This window comes from Sturnira hondurensis, unplaced genomic scaffold (genome assembly GCF_014824575.4).
Source record: "Sturnira hondurensis isolate 20B ecotype Veracruz unplaced genomic scaffold, ASM1482457v3 Scaffold0015767, whole genome shotgun sequence".
NCBI classification, from domain to species: Eukaryota; Metazoa; Chordata; class Mammalia; order Chiroptera; family Phyllostomidae; genus Sturnira; species Sturnira hondurensis.
The window spans coordinates 595,933-614,210 of NW_028088398.1; the positions used below are offsets into that span (position 1 = coordinate 595,933).

At 44.9% G+C, this 18,278-nt stretch overlaps 1 protein-coding gene across 2 annotated transcripts; it reads right to left on the bottom strand.

The window, feature by feature from the left end:
• Positions 1 to 9,278: 9,278 nt before the first annotated feature.
• On the bottom strand, positions 9,279 to 14,098 carry CEACAM1 (CEA cell adhesion molecule 1). 2 transcript variants are annotated; one of them, XM_037065532.1, is made up of 4 exons: positions 12,559 to 14,098; positions 11,777 to 11,829; positions 11,078 to 11,109; positions 9,279 to 10,030 (listed from the first exon to the last, which is right to left on the bottom strand). In XM_037065532.1, exons 1-4 carry the CDS (start codon positions 12,690 to 12,692, stop codon positions 9,911 to 9,913), a joined length of 339 nt encoding a protein of 112 aa, XP_036921427.1. In that variant the 5' UTR covers positions 12,693 to 14,098; the 3' UTR covers positions 9,279 to 9,910. The 2 variants fall into 2 exon arrangements, 1 of the variants encoding a protein (XP_036921427.1); XR_005069335.1 differs by lacking the exon at positions 11,777 to 11,829 and having other exon boundaries at positions 12,559 to 14,095.
• Between the last annotated feature and the right edge of the window lie 4,180 nt (positions 14,099 to 18,278).

Genomic DNA, 18,278 nt, shown 5'->3' on the forward strand with positions numbered 1-18,278 from the left:
TACCTCTGCCCTCGGGGGAAAATGAGAATGTTTTTTAGTGTGGGAAAATAAATCCTGAAATTTGCAAAGCAAAAATGAACACAAAACTGGGCTTTTTGCCTCTCATGCCCCTCTCTCTTCCCCGGTAGTTTCTGAACCTCTCAAAACCCAGTGAGATGGTAGCCGACTGCACAAGTAAGTGTACAGGGTTTCTTCAAAGATGGGTCTGTATTTTCTGTCTACCATCCTACCTGCTTTTCTATTTTTCAGAGGATTCTACTTCTAACAAATAGATATGAGGCCAATGGTCTAGAAATCCGGCTGCCCTTCACCCTTCACCAACTGCAGAATAAGGGACGCAGAGGCCATTTGGAGAATAGAGCTGTGGGGAGAGAGAGAGAAAGGAAGCATTGACCGCCTGCGGAGAAGGGACCAGAGAGCACCATTAGTGAATAAACGCCTCTGAAGCAGAGTAAGGGAGGAGGTGGGGACAAGGAAGGAAGCAAGAGGAAGCCAAAGAATTGTGGGAATGGAGGGTACAATCCACAGGGGAGTAAGGCAGTCCCTCCCCTGCTGCCTTATACAAGAGTTGCCTGGTGAGTGCCTGCTATGGCAGGGCCTTAGGCGGGGTCCTGGCGATGTAGAGATAGATGAGACACAGTCCCTGCTTTCTGAGTATACGGTCTAACAAAAAGAAGACGAGCAACAAATAGAAATTAGGTGCAATTTTCAAAATGTGTGGGATGGTGGGCTGAGACACTGCTACCATTACAATGAACAGGAATGGTTTGCCCACCATCTTCTAAATGTTTCACACGTGAAGTAACTCACCGACTCCCGACAACAACCCTGTGACGTACGTGTTGTTATAACCCCTGCTCTATAGGTAAAGGATCCGAGGCACAGGAACATCACCAACGGTTCGCCTGAAGGCGCCTTGGAGGCACTCGGGAGCAGGAGCTCCGGTGCAGGGGGTCTGGCTCTAAATGTGCGCTCTTCAGGATCATGGCCTCTAGGAAGTCATCCAGAGTGTGGGGATGCTCTGCCACCCCACATCCGACCCGTTTGTGTCGCCCTTTGCCTGGGATACTCTTTATTTTTAAAAAATATATTTTATTGATTATGCCATTACAGTTGTCCTATTTCCCCCCTTCATTCCCCTCCCCTGCACACCACCTCCCCCACCATTGCCCCCCTTTAGTTCATGTTCATGTGTCACAAGTTCTTTAGATTCTGTATTTCCCATACTATTCTTGCCCTCCCCGTGTCTGTTTTCTCCCCACCATCTATGCTACTTATTCTCTGTATCTTTTCCCCACTTCTCCTCCTCCCACTCCCCTGTTGCTAACCTTCCATGTGATCTCCATTTCTGTGGCTCTGCTCCTGATCTAGCTGTCCTCTTAGTTTGCTTTTGTTTTAGGTGTGGTTGTTAATAACTGTGCATTTGCTGTCCTTTCACTATTCATATTTTTTATCTTCTTTTTCTTAGATAAGTCCCTTTAACATTTCATATAATAAGGGCTTGGTGATTATGAACTCCTTGAACTTGACCTTATCTGAGAAGCACTTTATCTGTCCTTCCATTCTAAATGAAAGTTTTGCTGGATAGAGCAATCTTGGCTGTAGGTCTTTGGATTTCATGACTTGGAATACTTCTTTCCAGCCCCTTCTTGCCTGCAAGGTCTCTTTTGAGAAATCAGCTGACAATCTGATGGGAGCTCCTTTGTAGGTGACTGTCTCCTTATCTCTTGCTGCTTCTAAGATTGTCTCCTTCATTTTAATCTTGGGTAATGTAATTATAATGTGCCTTGGTGTGTTCCTTCTTGGGTCCAACTTCTTTGGGACCCTCTGAGCTCCCTGGATTTCCTGGAAGTCTATTGCCTTTGCCAGATTGGGGAAATTCTCCTCTATTATTTGTTCAAATAAGTTTTCCACTTCTCCCTCTTCCCCTTCTGGTACCCCTATAATTCGGATGTTGGAACGTTTAAAGATGCCCTGGAGGTTCCTAAGCTTCTCCTCATTTGTTTGAATTTTTATTTCTTCATTATTCTCTGTTTGGTCATTTCTTTCTTCCTTCTGGTCCACTCCATTGATTTGAGTCCCAGTTTCCTTTCCATCACTCTTGGTTCCCTGTGCATTTCTCTTCATTTCACTTAGTGTGGCCTTCATTTTTCATCTAATTTGCGACTAAAATCAACCAGTTCTGTGAGCATCCTGATCACCAGTATTTTGAACTGTGCATCTTATAGCTTGGCTATCTCTTTGTCACTTAGAAGTATTGTCTCTGGGTCTTTGAGCTGTTCTCCTGCTTGAGCCATAATGTTTTGGTCTGTTTGTGCCTGTTGTACATGAGGGGCAGAGCCTAGGTGTTTCCCAGGGTGGGGCAACCCAGTTGCTGGGTTGTGACACTGTGTGTGGGGGCAGGGTCAAAGAGGGCGCAATGGTGCTTCTGCTCTCTCTCGGATTTCAGTCCCCTCTGCTGCTTCCCACAAGCAAATTGGGCCCTTCTGATGCTGGTTCCAGGGTGGGTGGACTTGTGTATGTTCTAGGACCCTGTGAGTCTCTCCAATGAACACTCCTGTGAGGAGCCTCTCCCAGCACCTCAACCCCCAATAGTTTTTCCAATCAGTGCTTTTAGGCTTCATTTTCCATCACTGGGGTCCTGGGTTGCATGGTCTGTCTCACTGTCTGTTTTTTTTTTTTTTTTGCCTGGTTTATCTGAACGTGAATGTGTGACCACGGTCAGCCAGCCACCTTGTGCCCTCACTGGGTCTGCCCATTGCCACCCAACACCTGGGATCTGCCAACTGCTGCCTACATGCCTGTGTCGGTCCAGCAGGCACTGCTTTTTCCTGCCATGACCCCTCTCCTCCGGCTGCTGACTCTGCCCCTCTTACTGGTCTGGATGAATGGTTCGTTGTTGTTGGACTTTGGTACAATTCAATTTTCTGTCTGTTTTGGTTGTGTTTTTGTTTCTAAATCTTGGTTGTCCTTAAATCTGTTTGCGCGAGGAGATATAGTGTTTCCACCTTCGCCTCCCTCTTGGTCAGAAATTCCTGGGATATTCTTTCTTAAAGACTCTGGGCAGGGGTCTGACTAGCTCTGTCTGCCCCTGGCCAGTCACTGTCCTTGGATCTTGACTGTGGTAATCTGACCTGTACATATAGCCTAGCACAGACTTTTATTTAGAATTCATAACTTAGAGTAATCTGTAAACCTGTTAGGTAGGACAGATAGTAAACCAAGGCAGGGAAGAGGAGGGAGACATATCTCACCTACTAACACAGCAGTGCTGAGCCTGGTCTGATAAGGTTGCCAGATGTTCTGAACGTCACAGGAAACACCATGCTAGCACAAGAGGAGGGGAGCCCTTGAAGTTCTGTATGTACCATTTCCACCATCTGGGAAAGAAATGCTCTGAAACTGTGTATTCATCCCAAGGCCTAGAAGGAGGAAGAGGAGGGGGCCCACAGCGCCCAGAGAAAAAGTCCCTGAAACAACTTTGGTTAATTGCCTGCCTCTGGCCACCACCTGTTTTATGAGGGGGCCCACAGTACTCAAAGAAAAAGCCCATAAATAACTCCCGGTAAGTGCTTCAACTTTAATTAACTGCCCCCTGTCACGTTGTCTGTTTTACAACAAGATGAACAAATGTGGTCTGGAAGAAGATAAGAATTCAGGGTTAACAACCCTCCGCACATGTCTAAGTTTAGGTGGTCATGTCCCCCAGGGCCCTTGGGGGAAGCTGGCACCACCTTTACCCACCAATCAATATGTAACTCCCTCATTCCATCCTGCCAACTATATAATTCCTTAGGACAAAGGACCTGGTGCCTTGCCACCCTTTCCTTGCTTTTATCGACGCTTTTCTGCCCTGCCTCTGCAATGAGACCATATCCAGGAGACCATATCACTAATAACTTTGCTTGCATACTAATGGACTTGCTGATCTGTAATTCTTTACTATGTTGGCAAGAAGAACTGAATTTTTCCCACAACACACCCATGAGATTTTATAAGGTTTGTGTAACCATGTCTTGTAATTTGCTAAGTCTTTAACTGAAAGGCTGAGACTTAATTAGCTAAACTTCCTTCCACAGCTGCGCCATCCCTGACATTGATATTGCCAGAGCTGGTTTTCAGAGCAAGCCCAGGATGGGATGGGGGTGGAGGACTGTGGAGTTGGGGGGTGATCCAGCTGAAATCACAAGACTGGCCAAAGCAGCTTGGAAGACCCTCCTCATGAACTTTTCTCATTATGCCCTCATTATAATACTAAAATTTCTTCCTAGGGGGTGAAGATTTTCTTCTGTTTTTGACTATGCAGTGTATGTATGGCCATTTGTTGTATTGTGGGCTGAGATACTGCTACCATCACTAACAGCAAACATATATTGCCAAAGCCGTTTTTCAGGAACTGTGCATCCCCACCTATACCTGCAATGATGAAGCTCGCTTTGTTGTTTATGCATGGTTTCCCTGAATAACAATGAATTCAATCCTTTTGGGGGGACATAGGGCTTTGGGAAGTGACTCCTGGTATGTCCTTGCTCACTTGCAATAAAGTGCCTTCTCGTAGAATCTTCTCGGAGTTGTCTTTTGGCTGGCTACTACTGAGTAACTGGACCTGGTTTGGTTAGGTAAGAGTAGCACTGTGTGTCTGTTTTGTTTAACTACATGGTGTTCTATGTGTTGAAATATCTGACTCCTTGTGTTATCACCTTCTGGAGAGCAAGGACTTTTTTTTCTGGAAAACTTCAGATAGTTGCAAAGATAGGGCCAAGTCCTTTAGGGATCTGTTGAAAAGATAGTTGCAAAGGTAGGGCCAGTTGCAAAGATTCCGGCCAGTAAAATAATGAAGCTCATTACATAGCTTCAGCAATTATTTCATGGCCAATCTTGTTTTATCTACACCCCTTCCCCACATTGGATTGTTCTGAAGCAAACCCTACGCATCAGATCATCTCATTTCTTAATACAGGAGTGGGCAAAAGTGGGTTTACAGTTCTGAGTACACAAAGCACAGAGTTTATCCTTGTATTGTTACTTATTAATTATTGTGTTATTTCCCATATGAACAACTGCAAACCTACTTTTGCCCACTCCTGTATTTCAGTTGTATTACCAGCATATAAGGGTTTAAAAAAACACACAACCATGCCCTGGCTGGTGTGGCTCAGTGGCTTGAGCACTGGCTTGCGAATTGAAAGTTCCCTGCAAATGGAAAGGTTGCTGGTTTGGTTCTCAGTCAGGGCACATGCCTTGGTTGCAGGCTAGATGCCCAATTTGGGGCATGTGAGATACATTAATCAATCATTGTATCTTTCTTGCATGCTTCTCTCCCTCTCTTTCTCACTCCCTTCCCCTCTCTCCAAAAGTAAATAAATAAAATCTTTAAAAAATAACCACAGTACTATTCTCACACTAAAAAATCAATACATCCTCAATATCATAAAATGTTCAATGCTCAGATTTCTGCAATTATCTCATAATTTTTCCCTTTCCTCCCTTCCTCTTTCCATTTTTTATGCCTTTATAACTCTTTGTATGGATAGCTACGTTCATTTCTCTTGGGTAAATACCTGGGAGAGGGAATGCTGGACTGTATATTTAACTTTATAAGAAAATGCAAAACTCTCCTCCAGAGTGGCTGTTTCCTTTTGTATTTCCATCAGCAATATGTAAGAATACGGGTTGTCTCCCCTCCTCACAACACTTGGTATCATCAGGGTCTTAAAGGTTAGCTATATGCCAGTAATTTTTTGAGTACTTCTCGATGCTTGCAAAATACGTGATTCATGTTATGTTTATCTTGTGGAATGATCTCCCAACTCCTCCATTTTTCAGTTCTACCTGCGTTTTATGTGTTTCATATCATGGAATATATGTGAGAGTCACCTGAGAGTTTTTCCCAGGAACAAGCCTTTGTCTCACTCCAGACACTCTATCAAGTTCTTCAGGGATGCTTTGCAAGCTTGTTATGTATGTTGAAAAAATTCCCTAGGTCATTCTGATTTCTACTTCTGGCTGGAAACCACTTTTAGGCTCAAAATACCACTTTTAGGTTCTGCTGCCCATGCCAGCAGAGGTTCTCCAACCTGGCTGCATGTTAAAAAGTATCTGGGAAGCTTTACAAAATGACCAGAGCTTGGGTTCCGCGTCATACTAATGAAATTGAAATCTCTTGGTGAGGACCGAGTGCCAGTTGTTTTTCAGATTCCCCTCATTCCTACTCATTCTAATGAGTAGCCATAGTTCCTATTGGATTTCTCTGTGTCTACTCCTGTGGCATTTATCTCTTCCTATTTTTGTATCATAATAGTTTTTCATCTCTTCTCTCTTTTCTTAGCATTCATGTTCCTTAAAGTAGAAACCCTCTCTCTCCCATTTCTGTCTTTTTCTTGGGATCAAACACTGAGACTTATAGCACAGTAGGTGCTTTATAAAAATTACATGGATATGTCCTGGCTGGTGTGGCTCAGTGGGTTGAGTGCTGGCCTGTGAACCAAAGGGTCCCTGGTTCAACTCCTAGTCAGGACACATGCCTGGATTGTGGGCCAGGTCCCTGGTAGGGGGCATGTGAGAGGCCACCACACACTGATGTTTCTTTTCTTTTTTTCTCCCTCCCTTCTCCTCTCTCTAAAAGCAAATAAATAAAATCTTTAAAAAATCTCATGGGCACATAAATTTGTCATTAGGAAGAGTCTCAATCACAGGTAGGGTGTTTCATGAGTCTCAGGTGTACACATTAATGCTATAGCTCTCTGTCATCCCCAGGGCCTGAGTTGTTGCTGGTGATGACCGGTGTGGGTAACTCCTCTGTGAATATAGAAGGAACATTGCCGTGTGTGGTATCTGTTTTCAGGCATAGCATTGGAACTAGGAATTCTATGTGTGTCCAGGTAGATGGGCAGGGATGGCTAAGGAGAACGATCTGATAGAATGGAGGAATTACACTAGAGAGTAGTGGTAAAGAGAATAGGTACCATTAGTAGAGAGGAAGACATTTGAACTTACCTGGCAGGGCAAAGCAAGCCGTTGTAGATTCCTGAGTAGAAGAGCAAACCAGGTTTTAGGAAGGTGGTGAGGTAGTTGCCTGTGAGACAGACAGAGCTCAGTAGACACCAAAGACAAAAAGTCAAGCTGTACTCCCAGCAGTTGTTGAGAGCCTGGGTTATTTAGGTTTGTAGGAACGGAGAGAAAGGCACAACTGGGGGATGTTAAAAATGAATCAACAGGCTTTGACTGTGTATCGAATCTGAGAAATAGAAGGCAAGGCCTGAGGATCAGTGGTGTCACTGAAACAAACAAGTGAGCTGTGGGGGGAAAGCCAGTTCAAATGCAGGTTAATCTCAGAAGGTGCTGGGATGCGAGTGGCTGAGCTCTGGGAAGCAGTAGGGGCTGGAGATGGAGCGCAGGAGCCATGGGCACAGAGGTCACTGGAGCTGGAGGACAGGGGGGTGTAGAAGCAGGCCGCAGGGTCTGAGTGCTGACCCTCATGTGTGGGGTGCAGTGCACGGGTGGGGGACAGGAGGAGGACACTCAAGAGGGGAAAATTATTTTGCGGTCTTAGATGCTGTAAAAATGAACAGTGGGAGGACAGTGAAAACATCTTTGAATTTTGCCAAGAGAGGGATACTGATTTTGGGCTTCTTTGAGCATCTTGGGAGTAGAGGAGAAATTGGGTGATGAGAAAGGAAAAGAGCACATGCTTAAATCCCTTGCAAATGAAGGGAAAGAGGTAACAGGCTAATACTTAGTGGGATGAATAAATGAAGGTTATTCAGGTTAGAAAAGAGCTCTGAGCACATGAGGAGGGAGAGTAAAGGACCTGGGCACTGGAAGATAGAAGGTGCTAGAGAGATTTCTACAAGGACGGAACCCACGGAGACTCCTGTGAGGGAAGGTCTGCAGCTGCATATGTTTCACATGAGCCACCGTTGTGGGAATCAACTTCCGTTGTGGGAAGTGTTATTTGTCCCTAATAAAGAGGCTGGGAAGGTTTTTACTCGCAGAATCACCTTCTTTTCTAGAGGAAAACAGGCAGTTTCTTCCAGGCAGGTTGCAGCCATGGGCTGTTGCTACTGAACAGACTCACTTTGCTAGCTGGTGCGCAAATGAGTTTTGCTAATTCTCTGACCACTAGGTCAAGTATCTGTAGGCTTAGAAATAGGCCGTGACTCCCAGTTCAGCAATTTCTCTTCCTTCTGCCCATAAAGAAGACATTGTCTAAAGTAGTATCGTGGTGAACCAGCATGTTGATGTCTGATATATGATTTTTTATTATAAATAGAAAACAAATTTTACAAATAATTTGAAAGCGGCCTTAGCCAGGCAAAGTTAAATAACACAGACTATCATAGATGAGGGGAAGTACAGGTGGTCAGTGTCAGGGTCGGCAAACCCTGAAAGAGGTACCTGGGTACAGAGAACTCCCACCTAACCCTCTCGGAGGGGCCTCTTACACACGGTGTGAGTCATCCACATGGAAGAAATCCTTTCTCTCAACAGCCTCAGAGAGAGTCACATGTGCAGAAGTCTGGGAGGGCAGTACGTCTGCCTCTCGCTGTTCTTCCTCTTTATTCCGGCACATCTCTCCCATGGGAGAAAACAGACTTCAGAGGCTGCTCCAGGAGCCTGGGGCCCAGTGTGATCCTCCCCCGTGTCCTTGGGAGCGTCAGCACCACCGCAGCTCTCTGGCTTGTAAACCGTGTCAACAGTGTGAGTGACAGTCAGGACGCCTTCTCCTCAAGGTCCAGGTACCCCTGAGCAGAGGTCAGAGTTCCCTGAGAAAGTGACAGAACACGCACGGGCAGGAACATGGAACTGAATGGTGGTTGATGGTTGGCCTGAGATACCTGGAAACTGACAGACCCGCTTCGGGCCGAGAATGAGGAAACCGATGCTGCTTTTTGTCTGGAGCCCCTGAAGAAGCAGCCTCGAGGAGCTCCTGGCCAAGGGGTCCTGAGGGATTCTGGTGGCTTCTTTCACCTTACGGCCCTCAGGTTGGTTCACACAGCAAAGCCAAGTAAAAATAACCCCTTTCACATAAATAAGAAGTTACAAAAGTTAAAATGGTGTAATGTTTCAGAGAAATAGGAAAAGCCCCAATACCCCAAATTATACGTTCCATATAGTTATTTAAATAACCTCTGAAAGGAACCTCTGATTCCTTTCTGGAATTTGCAGATCATCTCTATTAGGAGCTGACTTCCCCCGAAAACTGCGACCTCCTCCTTCTGTAGACATTTCCTTGAATAAAAACACTTGAAGTTATTAAAACATGCATGCATTTTTTTTGGTGAGTTCTCTGAAGACAGGTTTGCCACAGGACTTAGGTGGAATTCTAGCCAAGCAGCAAGGTGTTTGGGCTCTGGTCCTGCTGGTAGACACCCTGACCGCAGGCAAAGGTATAGACCTTTCCTGTTGAGAACTGGTGACACATTTGTTTTCCTGTGTGTAGTGGGTTCACACTGGGTTTTGGAGAGAGAAGAGAAGCTTCCACTTTTCCTCTCTCTTCTTCTGTGGCACATGCATTTCAGTGGATAAGGACATAACTCTCAAGGTTATGGCCAACAGGACTAAGGTGGAAAGGACTGCGTGTGCGCTGAATAGGTAAGTGTAGAACAAGTCTAGGTCAGAAAGTGGGGAGGGGCAGCAGATTCTGGCAACTCTCTCCCAAGGTCCGGTTTGCGAAATCTCAATGACAGGGAAGGCTGGGCTTCCCACAGACGCGTGGGATGTGCTTTTTCATCTGTAAACACGGAAGGCAGGGGCTGTGACCAGGAGCCTGGAGGTGCTGCAGCAAGAGGAAGTGAAAGGGGTGTGGGAAAAGAGGCTTCTTCTTCTCCCTGAGAGTAAAGGGATCTCCCGGTTATGGGGATGAGAAGCGTGGGGTAAGCCAGCAGAGCAGCAAGCAGGGCAGGTTGCATTAGTTCTTTTTCACTTCTGAATAAATCATTTCTGTGGCTGTTGGGGGTGGGGAGGCTGAAGTTGGTCTCTTCGTCTCCTGGGCATTGAAGTTCAGGGAAGAATATGTAACTTCATGGATCTGAAAGGCATGAGCAACAGTCAGTTAAATCAGTGTCGCGGGCCCACACCTCACCTGTCTGGTGTGATTCAGCACCCCTGCTCTCACCACTCGCGAACTCCTAGCCTTGGAGAAGGGCTTTCATCACCCCTTCTCTCCGCTTGCTGGCGTCCTTTGAATGGTCATTGGAAGAGACAGACTACGGCACTCATACAACGGAATACGATGACACAGCAATGGGAACGAGCAGCTGTAAGTGCATACAACCACACGGATGGATCTCACAAACCAGTCTGAGCGAAAGAAACCAGGCGCATATAAGGATATACTGTGTTTTTCAGTGTAAGATCTCAAACTGACCAAAGTAACGCAGTGCTTTGGAAGTCAGGATAGTGGCTACTCTTTGGAGGGAAGGGCCTGGAGGGTCTCATTCTGCAGGGGGATGACATGTGTCTTGATTTCAGTGCTTCCTACAATGGTATGTTCAATTCATGCTAATATATACATTGTTAACCTACACATATGATGTAAGGACTTTTAAACATGTATGTGTGTTCTTTCGAAAGGCTAAATGAGAGAAATAGGTCTAATTATATGAAAGTAGAAGACCTAAGACCTTAGACCCATTGGAGTGGATGTTATTCCTCGACAGGAGGAGCGGGGTCAGACTGGAGGTGGAGTAGGGGAATGACCCAGGGCCCTCATTGTGCTGGGCATGGTGAGGGCGCTTTGCATTTATCTCCTCTGATTCCTCCAACTTTTCTCTGATGTAGGCAGCACGCCCATTTTACAGATGACAAAGGGGGGGATCAAAAAGGCTAAGTTACTAGCCTGAGATCACAGAACTACTAATAGTCACAGCCAAGATTCAGATACAAGATGGGAATAACTCCAGAGTCCACGTTTTTGCATGAGGTAGGCCCACAAGAGTAGTTAACCAATCCATCTTGGTTGCTGCCTTGAGGAACTCGGACCACACTTGATCACATGTGTGTCTTTGAGAGTAACCCACTTTACACAGAGCTATTTTCCATGAGAAAATGAGCCAGTGGAAGCCGTTGTGCTTACCTTGTCAGGTGAGTTCTCAGAATGGCCCTGACCTGGGGAAGTGAAAGAAGAGGTACCAATCCATGAAAAGGCAAAGCTGGCTTATGGTATTATGTACGTGGTGTTCCTAGACTGTCGTGATTTTTAGCTGAAGGAGGTGGCAGGTGGTGAGGGGAGCGGGTGGGGAGGTGGCCCGTGACCACGGGATAGGCTTCCCTCAGAGCCTGTGGTTTAGACCCAGTGCGTTAGTAACAGAGGTGGTGGTGAGGTGGCGAGAGTAGAGCCTCAGTCCACTTCTGAAGATTTATTCCTGTTCAGAAGGCCTTGCTGTTTGCCCAGGTGTGTTCCTCAGCAGCAGGCACCAGTGGCGAGGAGGGGCATTGAGACCTGCAGCACCCAGAGCACCACAAGACAGGAAGAGTCTCACAAAAGGAGCCCGCATCCATAGCAGAGGCAGTGGGGAAGGTGGGAATGGCTCCTGGAAACATATCCGTCTTACCCAGGCCTGACTGGGTGACTGAGTCTCACCCAGGGCTGGGTCTCAGGAGAATCTTCTGTGGCCAGAAGGGTGTGAGGGCCACTTCAAACTAAGGTTGGGAAATGGAGATGCCTTCTAAAAATTCAGATGGTACTGGGTATGTGAGAATCCAGGATTCCCTGCTAGGGCACAGGGCACATGGTGGAACACACCCGCTCTCACTGGGCGATAGCTTTACTTACTGTGGTTGGAGGCTGAGGGTTTGTGCTCTGTGACATCGTGCTGGTCACTCGCCCTAAATAAATATCAGAGACTGTGACTGCTGTTCCCAAGCGTAAGTCCTTTGCTCCTTGAAGTAGGAAGGACACTGGCAGCAGATGATTTCTTGGGGGCTTTCCCGTGCTTATTTACACCAGGTTGAGTACTGCTCTTCCTCCTAGTGCCTCCTCCTCAACGTACCATCCATCCACCGCCCCTCTAGTGAGCACCCCTTTCCTGCTGGCCTGACGTTCACATAGGTCCCTTCTTTATCAACTGCTTCTGAGCCTGCTTCTACCCTGCACCTTTCTCTTTTGCAGGTAGATGCTGTTTTTATTCTCATTTCATTTATTGCCCAAGAGGCCTTTAGTTTTTGCTTTTTCTTAGGTTCTCTTGCTGTCCTGTCCCTCTCTTCTCCTTCTTTTCCTGTGGTTGATAGAGCACACACCTCACTTTTTCCTGCTCCTCTTTTTATTTTTCTTCTTGGACCTTGTTTCCCTGACTGGGGGATGAAGAAATATGATCGGATCAGCCTCTCTAAACCAGACAGGGATGGGAATAACCATGTCCCAGGGAGAGTAGGGCACAGGGCACAGGAAGCTTGAAGACCAGGGAAGAAGAGGCTGCAGGGATTAGTGCTGAAAAGCAGGGGTTTGGGAAGGAGGCGGAGCAGATCCAGGCCCAGAGAAGGAGGGGACTCTCCTTATCTCCCCAAGCATTGCAGTTAGCCTTTGAGAAAGCAGGGCCAGAGGAAAGGCCGTCATACCCTCCAGTCTTCCTGATATACAGAAAGTACACCAGGGCTGCTGTCAGAGCTACCACGGCCAGGGCTCCAACCACGATGCCGGCAATGGCCCCACCTGAGAGGCCAGGAGTTAATGGTGTTGAACCACCTGCCATGAAAAGAGAAGAATGAATGAAGAATGAATGAAAGAATGAATGAATGACATTATTTTACAGTGGGAAACAACTCTCAACCTGAAGACATCTCTACTTGTTCCTCCTAGGAACACATTTTCTGTGGGAAGGCTTCTATGAGGTTTTCGAAATTTCTTTCTTTCACGGTATTTCTAGGTTGGTGGTCAGACTTGCCTCAATTCCAGCCTGGCATTTCTGCACTCATTTTAAAAATATTTTTAGAGGCTTGGAAATGTGAGAAAGGCTGATTGCCATTTTTGTAGGTTATCCCTTCCCACCTTTTCATGGTTGCATGTTTCCTGTGTACCAGGTATGGTGGCCATGAACATGTGCCACCCAGGCTCCTGTGGTGAAGGACTTCAGTGATGGGAAGTGGTGTGTTAACCACCTCCTTTGCACAGAGAGCACGCGTCCCTGGGCTCCCAGCAAGGACATGAAATAAGCTCCATTCTGTGAGGAATGGTTTCCTCCTATGGGCGACTTAAGCTCAGGGTCTCCCCGTGGGCCTTGCAGATGCTCTCTTAGAACCGCACTGCAGCCTAACACTGCCTTCTCTTTGTCCTTCACAGGACTCAGAGCTGCACCGCGCTCTGAGGAGCCTGCCAGGCTCCTCCCACTTCCATCCCACTTTCCTTCACAGGCATTTTTTCCAATAAATACTCTGTATGTCTAGTCCTATGTGGGCTGTATCTCAGGGGATGAAAACTAACAAACTAGGCTTGGAACTTTGTACTCAACTCCTTTTTTCTCTTCCTGTATTTAGTCAGTGACCATGTCCCAGTGAATTTTGTGTGTAATGTGCCTCCTACTCCCCCAAACATAAATCACTTTTCATCTGTTTCTTCTTTTTATTTCTGTTGCCCTCACTAGTGAATTCGAGATCGATGACTCATATTCATGTTGGCTACTATTGGGGGTACTTACTATGTGCCAGGCTCTGTGCTAAGTCCTCTACTTACATCTCATTTGATTCCTATAATAACCCTGTCTGATAGATACTATTTTACTTTTGGTGAAAAAATAGAGGTTTTACAGTGGAGAGAGTTTCCCAAAGTCATATAACTAGTGCAAGGTGTATCTGGGATTTGACTTTAGGGCTACTTACTGGACTACATAGAGGCTAATGGTAATAGTAATAATAATAGTAGCTAACACGGACCATTTCCACTGTGTGTGGCATTTTGTTAAGGGGTTAACTGATCATTACATTAAATATTTAAAGCAATACCATGAAATAGGTCCTCTTATTGCAACTTCCAGTTGTGGAATATGAGGCTCAGAGAAGTTAAGAATCTTGTGCAAGAAATTTGTAATTGTATCAACAAAAGAAAACAAGCAAAATATAACCAGAGACATTGAAATTAAGAACAGTCTGACAGTAACCAGAGGGGAGGTGGGAGGAGGCAAAGGCGGAAAGGGGAGAAGGGTTTTCAGGAACAACTCCAAAGGACACATGGACAAAACCAAGGGTGGGGTGGAAGCAAGGGAGGGAGGAGGGTTTGGCTGGGGTGGGGAGGGAGTGGTGGGGAGTAAATGGAGACAATTGTAATTGAACAACAATAAAATAATAAAAAGTTGTAATTATGAATGCTTACTTTAAAAAAGAAGAAAGATCTCAAATCAATAACTTAACTTTACAACTTAAGGAACTAGAGAAAGAAGGACAAAATAAACTCAAAGTCAGCAGAAGGAAGGGAATAATAAATAGATAGATTGGAGTGGAGATAAATCAAATACAGAATGGATAAATGATAGAGAAAGTCAATGAAACCAAAAACTGGTTCTTCAAAAAAAAAAAAAGATTAACTAAATGGACAAACTTTTAAGTAGATTGACTAAAAAAAATAAGAAGAAGATTTAAATCACTAAAATCAGAAATGAAAGTGGGAACATTACTACCAATTGTACAGAACAAATAGGAATTATAATGTACTATTGCCCTGGCTGGTGTGGCTCAGTGGATTGAGTTCCAACCTGCAAACCAAAAGGCTGCCAGCTCAGTTTCCAGTCAGGGCACAGGCCTGGTTTGCGAGCTGGGTCCCTGGTTGGGAGTGTGTGAGAAGCAATCACACACTGATGTTTCTCTCCCTCTCTTCTTTCTCTCTCCTTTCCCCTCTCTCTAAAAATAAATTTAAAAAATTTAAAATTATAATAGTATTATAAATAATTGTATGCCAACAAATTGAATAACTTAGATGAAATGGACAAATTCATAGAAACACAAAACATACTGAGATGGAATCACAAGGAAATAGAAAATAGGAATAGACCTATAAATAGTAAGGAGATTGAATCAGTGTAAGTATGTGACACAATGTAACATCCTTTCATAATGATAATGTTCAAACAAGGAAGAGAAGGAAGCTACCCCAACAGAAAGGCCATTCATGAAAAACCCACAGCTAACACATTCTCAACTGTGAAAGACTGGAAGGTCTCTCTCCAAGATCAGGCACTAGACAAAGATGCCTGCTTTTGCCATTTCCACTGTACAGTATTGGAAGTCCTAACCAGTGATTAGGCAAGAAAAAGAAATAAAAGGCATTTAAATTGGAAAGGAAAACATAAAATTATTTCTGTTTGCATAAGATATGATCTTATATGTAGAAAACTCTATCTCAAAAAAATATTAGAAGGAATAAATTCAGCAAAATTGAAGGTACTAAATCAACATGTAAAAATCCATTGTGTTTCTGTATAAGAACAATGAACAATTCAGAAAGGAAATTAAGAAAATCCATTTACAGCAGCACCAACAAGGATGAACTTATTTAGGAATTAACCAGGGAGGTAAAAGACATACTGGACATTTTACAAAAAAACATTGCTGAGAAGAAAAAATTAAAGACATAAGTGGGAAGACATTCTGTGTTCATGGATGAGGAGACTTAATGTCATTAGGGTGACAGCACTGCTCAAAGTGACCTACAGGTTCAGTGCAGTCCCTATCAATATCTCAACAACGCTCTTTGGGTAAAAACAGAAAAACCTATCTTAAAATTCATATGGAATTTCAAGAGACCCCAAATAGCCAAAGCAACCTGGAAAAAGAGGAACAAAGTTGGAGGACTCAACTCTTCCTGATTTCCAAATTTACTACAACACTGCAGTAAGAAAAACAGGGTGGTACGGCATAAAGACAGACGTATAGACCAATGGAACAGAAAGCCCAGAAATCATCTGTTCACCTACGTGGCCAGATGATTTGGACATGAGTATCCAGACCATGCAACAGGGAAAGGGCAGTCTTTTCAAGAAACGGTGCTGGGAAAACTGGATATCCATCAAAAGAATGAATTTGATTTCTTACTTCACGCTCTACAAAAAATTAGCTCACAGTGGATCAAAGATCTAAGTGTGAGAGCTAAATCTAAAAAACTGTCAGAAGAGAACATCGGGTGAAAGCTTATGACATGGGGTTTGGCAATGATTTCTTGAATAGGAAACCAAATGCAAAATCAAAAAAGAGAAATAGATGCATTGGACTTTATCAAAATTAAAAACTTTTGTGCATCAAAGGGCACTGTTAATAAAGTGAAAAGGCAACACACAGAATAGGAGGAAATGTCTGAAAATCATATGTCTGGTAAGGGGTTAATATCCAGAATGTATAAATACCTATTACAACTCAACAACAACAAAAAATCCAATTAAAAATGTCCAGAAGAACTGAGTAGACACTTTGCTTCAAAGGAGACTTGCAATTGGACAATAAGCGCATGAACAGATGCTCAGCATCACTAATCATTAGGGAAATGCAAATCAAAACCACAGTGAGATGCACCTCATACCCATTAAGATGACTGTTACTGAACCACACACACCCAAACCAAAAACCCAGGAAACAATCTGTTGGCAAGGATGAGGAAAACCTGGAACGTCTATCCATTGCTGACAGGAATCTAAAGTGATGCAGCCACCGTGGAAATGACAGTTCACAAAAAAAAATTCGAACAAAGAATTGCTATTTGATCAGGCAATTCTACTTCTGGGTATGTACTGAGAAGACTTAAAAGCGAGGATTTGAACAGATGTTTGTACAGAACAGCATTGTTCACAATAGGCAAAAGGTAGAAACAACCCAGAAGTTCATGGACGGATGAATGGTAAATGAACCATGATGGATGCATGCAAGGGAATAGTACTCAACCTTAATGGCAGGGGTGTCAAACGCATGTTCACCAGGAGGCTCATCAGCCTCGCGGTTGCCCTCGCAGGGCTGAAATAATTTGAGGACTGTATAAATGGAACCATGCCTTCACTGTTAAGGAGCTGAAATGACATTCGGCCCTGTGAAGGCAACCGTGAGGCTGACGTGGCCTCCGGTGAGCATGCATTTGACACCCCTGCTTCAAAAGAATGAAATTGTGATATATGCACAACACGGATGGACCTTGACAATACTTTAAGTGAAATCAGCTAGATACAAAAGGGCAAATATCATATGATTCCACTGATGCCAAGTGTCTTGAATAGTGGTTCCCAGGGGTTGGCAATAGGGGAATGAGGAGTTAGTGGATACACAGGCATAGTGTGGTAAGGTGAAAATGTTCCAGAATGGATGGTGGTGATAGTTGCACACTCATTGATATGAACATACTAACCCCACTGAATGGCACACTTAAAATAGTTAAACTGGCAAAGTTTTATGTATATTTTATTACATAAAATGGTAATAAAAAGCCACGTGCAAGATAGCAGTGAATACTAGACTCAGGATAAAAAACTAAGAATATGTGATTCAGAGACTAAACTCTTAACCATTTTGCCATCCTGTTTATTTTCAATAATGGTATCCTAATTGACCTTCTGCCCCCGTTTCCAACACCATTGGTAGAGCTTCCTAATCATCCCAGGAAGGGGGAAAGTGGGGCCAGTGGTCAATTACCGTGTACACCCAGCCTGAAGGGGTCATTGTGCTGGAGCTGATGGGGTTGGAGACCTCACACTGAAAACCCCCAGCATCCTCTCTATTGATGGTGACTTGAGAGCCAGGACACAGCTCAGAGGCCACTACACTGTGCCTGTTTCCAGTACCCTGACTGGACAGAGGCTCTGGTGTGGGTGGGTGGCTCAGTTTGGCCAGATTGAGGACAGGCCACCCACCGATGCAACTCCTCCAGGGCCCCTGTCCCAGCACAGGGGGCAGCAGAGTCAGGCACCAGCTGAGCCTGGAGCAGAGCAGGAGGCAGGGGTCTGTCCTGCTCGCCCTCCTTGGAGGGGGTTTCACCCTTTGGTTTGGGGAGAAAGAGGTGAGCTTGACTCAAAGCCTCATATGTTCCCTGGAGCACATGGAGTGGGTCACAGAAAAGAAGGAGGTGACAGAAGGAATGTGTTAGTGACAGAAGAAGCAACTTGACCCTGAGGACGCTTGTTTTGACCTCTCAGTGAAAGCCCTTCTACCACATGGGGCTTTGAGATCTGAGAGAACCCCCTCCTCACTTTCCAAGCCTGGATCCCAGCTCTGCCCTGAGAAATCAGAAGAGCAAGGGGAGGAGAGAGACTGCAGAGATGTAGGGGAGGGTCCAGGGAAAGAATCTGTGATTTGTTGTGTCCATGGGCACAGGA

Bases quoted from the DNA above. Each gene is read 5' to 3' on its own strand.
- CEACAM1 (XM_037065532.1), bottom strand. From the start codon at position 12,692: ATGGCAGGTGGTTCAACACCATTAACTCCTGGCCTCTCAGGTGGGGCC. The intron at 11,830-12,558 runs GTATGACGGCCT...ATATTTATTTAG, and splicing joins TATATCAGGAAGACTGGAGG to GGCGAGTGACCAGCACGATG. The intron at 10,031-11,077 runs GTAAGCACAACG...CATGCCTTTCAG, and splicing joins CTGAGAACTCACCTGACAAG to ATCCATGAAGTTACATATTC.